At 37.5% G+C, this 10,441-nt stretch overlaps 1 protein-coding gene across 1 annotated transcript; it reads right to left on the bottom strand.

Annotated features, from left to right (window-relative positions):
* Window positions 1-4,586: 4,586 nt before the first annotated feature.
* LOC101294686 (calcium-dependent protein kinase 20-like) lies at window positions 4,587-10,183 on the bottom strand. The gene is made up of 8 exons (XM_004305515.1): window positions 9,304-10,183; window positions 7,591-7,734; window positions 7,322-7,474; window positions 6,479-6,594; window positions 5,959-6,126; window positions 4,970-5,194; window positions 4,760-4,841; window positions 4,587-4,675 (listed from the first exon to the last, which is right to left on the bottom strand). Exons 1-8 carry the CDS (start codon window positions 10,181-10,183, stop codon window positions 4,587-4,589), a joined length of 1,857 nt encoding a protein of 618 aa, XP_004305563.1.
* Between the last annotated feature and the right edge of the window lie 258 nt (window positions 10,184-10,441).

The following is a 10,441-nucleotide window of genomic DNA, read 5'->3' as shown; positions in this document are numbered from 1 at the left end:
TTATTTTTTTTTTTAATAATATATGTTTGTTTTAGTCATTTAGCTTACCTATAAAATCTCAATAGAAACATAAAATAATTGAGGTGTGTATTAAGAGATTAGGGGTGTGTATTTAAAATTTCTCTTCGGTTTAAACTCTAGCTAATCCAAATTCGAGCTCCAGAAATCAATTTAAGGTTTTTCTTTGCCCGTTTCTTCGACCTCCATCCTCTTTCAACTACCATGGAGAGTTGTGATTTTTTTTCTTCTTCTTTTTGGTAAGGAGATGATGAACCCTAGATCTGAGTTTGATCTTGTTTGGTTTTACTTAATTCATTTTTTTAAAGTTGGATTTACTTAAATTAAATACAGTAATTGTTTTAACCTATTATGACATGTCAAAAAATACTACATGGTGGCTTCTTATTGGCCATGGAGAACCACTAGGCATGCTGATGTGGTCATCCCGGAGGACAAAAAAATTTCTTAGATCAAAGATATATAAATAGGGCAATAATTTCCAATCGATGGCTTCTGTCATGATGAAAATGGACGATTGGTTTATGGCTGTGATGAAGATGGACAGAGTGGCCCCTCGAAAAGACATTTTTGGTTTTGGCCTGGACTAAGTAGTAAGTACTGGTGATAAGGATATATATATTGAGGCCAGAGGTGCTGCTTATTCCATGGTTGGTCACCCTCCAGCTCCTTAATTTGGTCCATCATATATATCCTTGCCTCGTCGCAACCGATCTCTTTAATTTCATTCCCACGTCATGAAAATCAAACTTATTAATTAGCTAGGGTGATAACTGTTTTAGGGTTTCTATATAAACAGAAGGTTTATAGTTTAACCTGTTTGTTGTGGATTTCCAGATTGATGTTTAGTGAAGAGAAGAAGCTTGTGAATTTTACGTTCGGATCTTCACATCGTTGAATTGACCGATTCTTTTACTTAGCAGCTTAAAACCCCAAACCCTTGGTCCAAATTTAAGTAAGCTCATCATCCTAATATTCAAACTCATGCAGCTGTGCCGCATGTTTGATTTATCAGAGATCGACTATGACTCCTCCTGGAAAACCTCATCAAGATACATGAACGGATCCCCCTCAATTCTAATAGATCTGATAATGATATCTGATAAAGGAATAATTCGTCGGATTATAGATACAGATCCTTAAGCTTATATATATTTATTTACATGAGTAGCTAATAAGCTAAGCTATCTCAGCAGCCAGCCAGACAGACCCAAAGGGCATGATGGGCGGTGCCCTCCTGGACAGGGAAAGCCATGTGAGAAAGACGTGACTGCGATCTTAGCCATAGGAACCTTAGCTGCAGTCTGAAGCATCGGTCATGGTTTAATTCTGTTGGTATTAGCTTGCAATTTTTGGCAGTTAGGGTTTCATTATACGACTAACCATATCCAGCAGCTGTCTCATATTAGTTTGCCACGTGCAGGGCCGGGAACGGGACTAACCGCAAATGCAGTGACACGTTGACTCGGATCACGTACATCGCAAGCAAATCTTTTTGGTCCTTTCGGCTCGCGATCAGGTGCAATGCGCATGATGCAAAGACGAAGAACAAGAAAGAAAAGAATTATGAAGTTCAACATCAAGGCACAGAAAGTTTTTGCTAGTTTAAGGCACTTCTGCATGAAACAAAGCCAGCACAAAAGGGATTTTGGATAGAAGAAAACTACTCGGAATTCACTTTCCTTTTCTTTCTGATTGTCGAAGAATCATGAGTTGCAGGCATCTTTGGATATAACAAGTTCTTAACTTCTTATAAAGTAAAGCAAATACGTTCAATCACTTATAAACGCATAAACAATGAACCTCAACTACAATAAGTATGTTTCTTCACGTTCACCAACCTCTCTATCCCCCAATTTAGCTTCATTTACATACTTAATTTTCAGCATACCCTTTGCAACCTTAAGCTTAGCCTAAGTCGTATTTGTTTCTTACTAACTCGTATGAAGTAAATATGGATATATTTTGTTCTTGTATCAATGGAGAAGTTGGAGATAAAAGTCTAAATTCACTGTTTTTTGAACTTATAGTATTTTGTACATAGTTGGGTTGAAAAACTCTACAATAAGGAAGTAGCTAGCCTTTCTTTGGGACTTAAATCAGGTTATTGTCATCATAAATTTGTACAAAGCTCCATTATTACTTAGTAGAATAACTAGATCGAATGCAATAATCAACACTAGTGGGAGGGAAGAAATTAAAGGTGAGAATGGGCAAAGAGTGAATTGGGTTAGAAGTGGCAATGGCACTAGCTAGTGTCTACTCTTGGTTATTGACTATAAAAATTGACACACTTGCTATAAACTCAATAATGCACTCAATTTCGACACATGCACCTATTTCATTCACTTACAACTTCAGCAAAAGGTTTTGAGAAGGTTTTAGGTTTTATTTTCCATCATTTGCATGCTTCAGCCTCGCTTTACCCTCCCACTAATTAGATCGATGGGCCGGCCAGCCTAAGTATTGGTTAATTATGAGGTAGACAAATCTTTGTTCTCACAATCCCACTAATCTCGTTTGAGCCAACTCCACGTACCCTAGGGGGCAGCAATACCACTGTGCATGACTGATGAAAGCCAATAAACCAAGAACACCCACAACTTAGAATTTGTTAATACATATGATTGATTCCAATTAAGCCCAGCATCTAGCTACTTGGTCATGGTATAGTATATGACGTGCATTAGCTAGCGAGCACTGAAGTGCATGTAAAACCCTGTAATCATAACAGTACTCAATAATCGATTACAATCATCACGACAAACACCAAAATTTAGAGGAAATATTTTCACTCACAAATGATAGACTAACACGTCAATATATAGATTCAACGACGAGCTAAGCAGAATTGGGCAACTAATTGAGTTAAATTGACAACAAGGAAAAACATAGATAACTTGGACATGCATGCGGAAAGTTATGCAATATATTAATGCATGACATGTATCAAATTTATCTTAAAGATGTAAAATGAGTCCTTAAATTAGTAATATTAGTTCTCAAGTTATAATGTGAGTCTTAAAAATTATAAAATTAAAATAAAAGTAGTTACAACATTAGTAATTGAGTCGTCAAAATATCTGATTTGTGAACAAGATAGAAGTTAAGCTAGCCAGCTATCACGTACGATACACGTACACCGAGCTAGCTAGCATGATATGCATTGCATGGTGTCCACGAGGGTCTGATCGAAGCAGCAATCAAGCACAAGGCTATCATATCTGGGACTACATCTTCATCAACCAGCCTGTAAGTTCCTGTCTGTTTTATTTTGAGAGGAACAAGCTGGAGTGATCTGAAAAAGAAGAAGAAGAAGGAAAAAAAATAGACGTTTACAGTGGTCCATATAATGCAAAGGTGAAATCGACAGCAGGAAAATATGAGTCAATGGTAGGGACTAGGGACTACTTGAAGCTTTTCCTTGCTCCATCGTCGGCTTGAAAGTGAGAGATGAATTGAAGGTTGGTGTGATAAAGATTATAGAAACCTCCAAAAGTGAAACGCGTAAGAGCAAAAAGATGGTGACTGTTAGGTAAAGTATCATGTGCTCTGGGCCAACATTTTGTTTTTTTTTTTTTTTTTCCTATGGATAGAAAAAACATGTCTTGATCGATCTATATATGCTTGGAAAAGTTAAAAGGAACATTTTTAGGTATATATTGTGTATGATAATTCCATGATCCAATATCAATCATTCACATTTCAGATCATCTTTGGAAGATTATCAAATAGTAACTTGGTTCAAACAGGATTAGGGTTCTAATTAACATTATTTGGTAGGGTTATCCGTACATCACCCGTAAACTAGCCCTCCAACGTCATAATCATTGCCGGAATCGTGTCGTTTTGGTCCGTCAATGTTTTGTCAATGTCGTCTGAGAAACCGGAAGCATCAAAGCGAAAACAAACCAGCTGCAGATGTAATAGGGCTTGATTCAGTTCAACTTTCAGCTCCTTAATGGTTTTTAGTTTTTTTTTTTTCCCAACTTCATGAACCTAGCTATATATCCCTATTTGGCCTTGCCAAGTGCTTTGAAGATAGTATATCTGGTGATGATAGTGAAAGGCTCCTCTGATTTTCAGTATGCATGAAACGCATGCCTCACAGTATTAGTTAGCACTGGCTTGGCCATTTAGCAGCAGCATATACATATTAATGTATTGGTTTGCTTGGACAAAACATAAACCGAAACTTGATTCTCTTTGAAGATGAGTGTCAATTTTACAGAACCACGCAAGGTATATACAGCTAGCCTTCTTCCACATGAATCAATTCATATTGGGCTTAGGAGGGTGGATGTTAATTAGTATAGGCCCATTACTTACCGTTCAATATTCTTCTATAATATTTACGTACCGTTAAATTCTATCTTAAATAGAACTTTTCATTCCTTCTTAAAAGAAACGAACAGGACAGTATCCTACATGTAAGATGAAACTTTGGGAAATGAAGAAATAAGGCATGTACAATGATAATAGCTTCAGAAAATAAAATTTTGCAATCTTTTACCAAGTGAATGAATACATTGAAAAGAAACTAAACCGTAAGTACAATTACGAAAGCACTAGAGAAACGAGTCACTAACTGATCTCTTCAAATCCCTGAAACCTGGCTGATCTCTACAACAATATTCATCACTAATCCTTCTAATTTCTGAAAGACCAAATTAATATTAGTACATGCTGACTATATAGATTGTTGATTAAGCAAAACAGGATCAGCTACTAATATGCCTACTGCTCATGCTCGTTTGTAATCCCTTGCCAAAACCAGTGTCTTCCATCATAGCCACGAACTCACTGTAATCAATGCGCCCATCCTGAAAATGAACACGAGTCAATCAAACACGAATTATTTGGAACAATTTCGTACCTGCAACAGTTTTATGGGGAGAAACAGTGAAGAATATAAAACAGGTTAGCAGGGAAGTCAGTTTGAGATTATTACATTATCCTGGTCGACTTCACGTATTATATCGTCTAATTGCACATCTTGTAAGCCAAAATTCTCGCAGGCCTGTTGCAGCTCATCTCGAGTAATGTACCCACTTCCATCTTTGTCGAAGTATGAAAATGCTGCAAACAGGTGATCTTCCTTCTGGACCTTGTTCAGGTGGAGCATTGCCGCTATGAATTCACCATAGTCTATGGTACCACTGTTGTCTACATCCGCCTAAAAAGTTTCAATAAAAGAAAAGCCATTTATCAATCTGAAAACTGAATTTTACCTACAGCAGGTGATCTGTGATCATGTAATTGACACGACTTAAATGGTCATATTATACTATGGAAATCAAATAGAAACTAGCATTTTATCTATACTTACATCCCCTTGTTCATACAGCCATCAGTCCTCTGTACAGTAGTTGATCTAAACTTATTTCATACAGCATATTTATCAACAGCAGTCATCCTTATGTGAATTTCCTGAATTAGTATGACTACGAATATACATGTATTTAGGTACTATTGACACTCACAAATATAGAGAAGTGTATGCAAACAATTGTTATGAAGATGTAGCTGGATCTTAGCCCTCAAGCCATTAGCAATCAAGAATCAGGACAAGGAAAAACTATATGTTTTTCGAGAATGTGAGTTTTACTCGTTCCAGTGGTTCCACAACTGGTTATAATGAAGTTCATTCATTCCTGAACCTCTTCTGGCCTCATTACTTACATATATACAGCCAAGTGTAAACCAGACAAAGATTAACAATAAAACCAAAAAGCCAAGAAGAAATAATAAGAATAAGGGAAATCATGATAGACAAAGTCACAAAGCAATAAAATTTAGCTACCAACTATCAGGATAAAACGGAAGTATAAACTAAGCCAGAAAGCTAGTTTAAACTTTGAAAAATGTAAAGAAATTTGGCTTTGATCCATAACCTACGCTCATGGCTCAAGTTCTCATAGATCCAAAATGAGCGCTTACCGATTGCATTAACCAAGTGATTTCAGAATCCTTGAGATCAGCACCCACTTTTTCCAAACCAGTCTTCAGCTCCTCAAGGGTGATGTGCCCACTATTGTCTGCGTCTATCATCTTGAACATTTCCTTCAGGCCTGCTATTTCCTCTTCAGACAGGCTTTCTGCAATTACCTGTAGAACAAACACAAACAGGCAAGTCATACCCACAGAAAAGAATCCGCCATCAGAAGTATCATGCATTAACAGGTAAGACTTTTTTTTCTGTGATCCAATTATTAAATACAACTGAAACAAGCAAACACAAATTCATTCCCAAGTTTTTTTTAAACGAGAGCTTTTATAGATATTTTAAACAAAGATGTATACGTTAAAATTTGCAACAATGATTTGACATTAACCACCGAAACCTGTGTTCTTTTACTTGATCAGTTACTACTGTTGCAGAACAATTAAAAGGCAATGTCCCAAGTATGCAAACTTGACATGTGACATCTACCACAGTTTAAGGATGAGTAAAACTTACTCTGATGGCAATTTTCTTGAGCTTGTTCATGGCCGAGAATTGCTTTAAGCGAGTTAAGACAGCAGAGTCAAGAGGTTTATCAGGAGCAACACCATCTACCTGAACCCAAGGGTGACCTGCAAAAGAAAAAAGATACTAATTCAGCACCATGACTAATGACAGAACAACAGCACAAACAGGCCAGGGATGAAAGGTTTCAACAACAAACTGACATTCAGATCAGCATTTTCTTCCTTCAATTTTGTGCTTTATCATCTACTTATCTAAAATTAAAAAATATCTCTAGTACAAAGAAATTTTAGTTTTGGACAAAAGAAAGTGAGAGTATAAACTCTAACCATCTTCTTATTCATACAAGGCAGCAAATGGATGATGTACAAGCGACAAGGTAAATTTCAACATAACGTCTAAGACAAATTAACTACCAACTTTGTAGTAGGCATTCATAAGATTCGTACGATAATTACTGAAAGATTCTTGTCAACTTGATAAATTTTCCACTTGAGCTACCATAAATATATGCATACTAAACTTGTTCAAGTCATTGGTAATGTTCTATGAGATGTTTGAGATGATAAAACCAATCAGGCATGCAAAAGAATGATAATGCTCCTGCTTATGCTGCATTTGATTACTACTGCCGGTAAATTTATTACCACTTTTAACCCTTAGACAGTTAGACACAGACTTTGAGTTGTTCATATAAGATTGCTGCATCACAGTACCACGTTGCTATATATTGTGAATTCACAAGACAAACATCTCCACAGAAATAATTGAGCATTGAAACGACAATTTTCTTAATTTCAACAAGAATCCAATTGCAGAGAAGTCTGTACTCACGAAGCACTTCATGAGCTGTTATCCGCTTTTTGGGGTCCCTTGTAAGCATTCTCCTCACCAAATCCTTGGCACTTTCAGATATGTTGGGCCAAGGTTCTGATATGAAATCAAGTTCGCCTTTTAAAACCTGCTCAAATATTCCTTGCTCCGTTTCTGATTGCGAACATCATAAACAAACTACAAATTAGATCTAGGTGCTTTATGGCTAAACTTTTAACAAGTATCAAATGATGAATACAACAAAGTCACAAGGATCATGATATTCTCACCATCCCAGAATGGGGGCACTCCACTCAGTAGAATATAGATTATTACACCAGCACTCCAAACATCACATGCTTGACCATAGTTCTTCCGTAGTACTTCCGGGGCGACATAATATGGGCTTCCAACAACATCAGTGAATGTTTCTCCTGAAAGAATGGGTTTTTCTTATAATTCAGCTACTGAAAGCATAGAATGTAACCATGCAAATTGATAACATAAGAAACATAAAAAAACTTCCAATAAGCAATGACGACTGCTAAACAATGTGAATGACAGCTTTAGGCAAACATAATATTCTGAACAGATAGTTAATGCAAATTTTAACATACAGAGGCGCCACCAGACTAAACTGGGCTGGGAACAATTGATTCAACAGGGCAGTACACATTATGCAAAAGAATCCTGATGTAGATCACAAACTATCTGCCTTTCCTAATGGAATTGTCTCTTGACTAAAACTCTGTCATATTTCAGTTGCATCTATTTTTCTCTTCATAATAGAATGCAAGCACAGAGGACTATCTTTTAATACTTAATTACTTATTGAAGACAGCCAACAAATTTCTTAGCTAGTCTGCTCCAGATATTATAGTTTCAGCTTCACCACTTAGCTTAAGTGTCGCAATAGTATCATCATTAGTTTTTCGTTCCATATTTAGGTAACCCTTTGTTTTGCCAGACATATTCAAAACCGTCAAAAATTTCAAATACATAAGAGATCGAAATCATAGTATTAAGAAAGCATTAATAAATCAGCCTATGCCCAAACTTGTGGGCTCTTGAAATTTTAACTGCAAACAGAAAAAGAAAGGAAGCTAGCTCTAACCTAAAAGGTAACATAATCAATTTAAATTCATTACAAACAATGTATTCATACGAGTTAATACCAAAATCCTTCACCTTATAAGCTTCACAATTCATTTAAGCTTATTTGTATAGTATTTTATATGCCGTCTGTTCCCTCTCGAATCATTGATTTGTATAGTATTTTATAATGCCGTCTATTCCCTCTCGAATCATTGAAATAGTAGATCCCTGGCTCATTCACTCTCACTGCTTGCAAAGTTCCAATAGACCCCATATTGCTCAACAGTTAACACTAGGATAATTACGCTAGCCAGCCTGCTGCCTTTCACAAGTTTACCTCTCCAGTATCCTTATTTACAGACCTCCTTTTCCCTCTGAATAGATCCTCATCTTGGGTCTTGCATAGTTGCATAGTCCCAAAAACATAGCCACATAGGTTGCTTATGCATGGGCTGATGGGCGTACATTTTCACTTAGATTGTCTGCTGTATGAATCTATATATGAGACCTAAGTCACCTAACATTATCCAATCTTGCAGCTTCCAATATTCCTTAATTTGACATATCAGACCATTGATCAAGGAGGTTGGCTTACTTGTAAGCAATCAATGTAAGATGATCACAGTTAACCACACTATAGTCATTTCCATAGACCCACCATTTTAGTTTAGAAGTACAAATTCAAGAACATAGTTATTAAGGCAACAAGATAATAATTGGAACGATCAATATAGTTAGGGAACTCGAGCACAACCACATCCCAATCTGTAGTTTGATTGAAAAGATATACACGTGTTTCTATGTTAGTGATAACAGGGCCAAAGCAACAAAGTTAGCATCAAATGACCAGTTTCGCATGGATGCTGTAATGAAATTATGAATATAAGTTGTATTAAGGATGAACATACCTGGCCTAAAGAACACTGAGAGCCCAAAATCAATTGTCTTTAGTGGCGCGTCCTCTTCTTGATCGACAAATAAAAAGTTCTCCGGCTTCAAGTCTCGATGCATGACACCCAACGAATGGCATGCTTCAACAACACCAACTATAATCTTTGCAAGTTGAGCTGCTTTCCTCTCTGTATAATGCCCTCTTTGTATGATCCTGTCGAATAGCTCACCACCTGCGCAAAGTTCCATTACAACATGAACCGCCACAGCGTCTTCATAAGCACCAACGATTTGTATCACATTTGGGTGTCCGGCCAAGTGATGCATTATCTGGATTTCCCTCCTGACATCTTCCACATCCTCTTGTGTAGTCAGCTTCCTCTTTGCAATTGACTTACAAGCAAAATCCTTGTGGGTTCCCTTCTCCACACAAAGGAAGGTAGTCCCAAATTGGCCTTGTCCAAGCTTTCTCCCCAAAGTATAAAGATCCTTTATATTGCTAGTCTTCCTTCCCAACACCGAGTCTATTTGCAGTCCAACAGAAGAAACCCTATTCATATGAGCAGCTTTCTTGGCTTTCTCGGCCTCATGGTCCTTTGTGGCCTCATCATTCTCCGGCGCTGGTTCCACTTTCGGAGGCTGATCATTACTAATTTTCACAGGCTCGGGGGGACTGTTGTGGACTGGAGGAGCATCATCAGGAGGAGGTTTAGGAGGAGCCTGAGTTTCACCTTTGGATGACGGATCAGGATTCGAATTTGAGCCATTTTTGCTACTGCCTTCTTCATTAGGAGGAGGAGGGAGGCGGTCCTCCGGTGGCCGGCTTTTCCAAATGGCAGCCGTAACGGATTGCATGAAACCATTGCCGAGATTTGGTCCTACACATGTGTTCCCCATCAAAAAAAAAAACAAACCCCAATCTCAGGTCCTTGAATCCATTTCAACACCCAAATCAATCTTCTCGAATGCCATTAACCAGTCAAGTCCCTACCTCTGCGGTCAGATCAGGGACCTGATCAGCAAACCCTAGCTTGATTTGGTTCTTTGCTCCCAACAGCATGCGTCTCGAAACTTCCCAAAAAAAATTATTCGAGCCCAACACGAATCGCAACGAGAGAAATAGATGGAAACCACAGAAATTAATAAGGCGTGGGA

Source organism: Fragaria vesca, linkage group LG6, assembly GCF_000184155.1.
Source record: "Fragaria vesca subsp. vesca linkage group LG6, FraVesHawaii_1.0, whole genome shotgun sequence".
Classification (NCBI taxonomy): Eukaryota; Viridiplantae; Streptophyta; class Magnoliopsida; order Rosales; family Rosaceae; genus Fragaria; species Fragaria vesca.
Note: the sequence above shows the minus strand (reverse complement) of the source record. Positions and strands in the feature narration are given on the sequence as shown.

Bases quoted from the DNA above. Each gene is read 5' to 3' on its own strand.
- LOC101294686 (XM_004305515.1), bottom strand. From the start codon at position 10,183: ATGGGGAACACATGTGTAGGACCAAATCTCGGCAATGGTTTCATGCAA. The intron at 5,195-5,958 runs GTAAGCGCTCAT...GAAACTTTTTAG, and splicing joins TCACTTGGTTAATGCAATCG to GCGGATGTAGACAACAGTGG. The intron at 4,676-4,759 runs GTAGGCATATTA...TTGGTCTTTCAG, and splicing joins ATTACAAACGAGCATGAGCA to AAATTAGAAGGATTAGTGAT.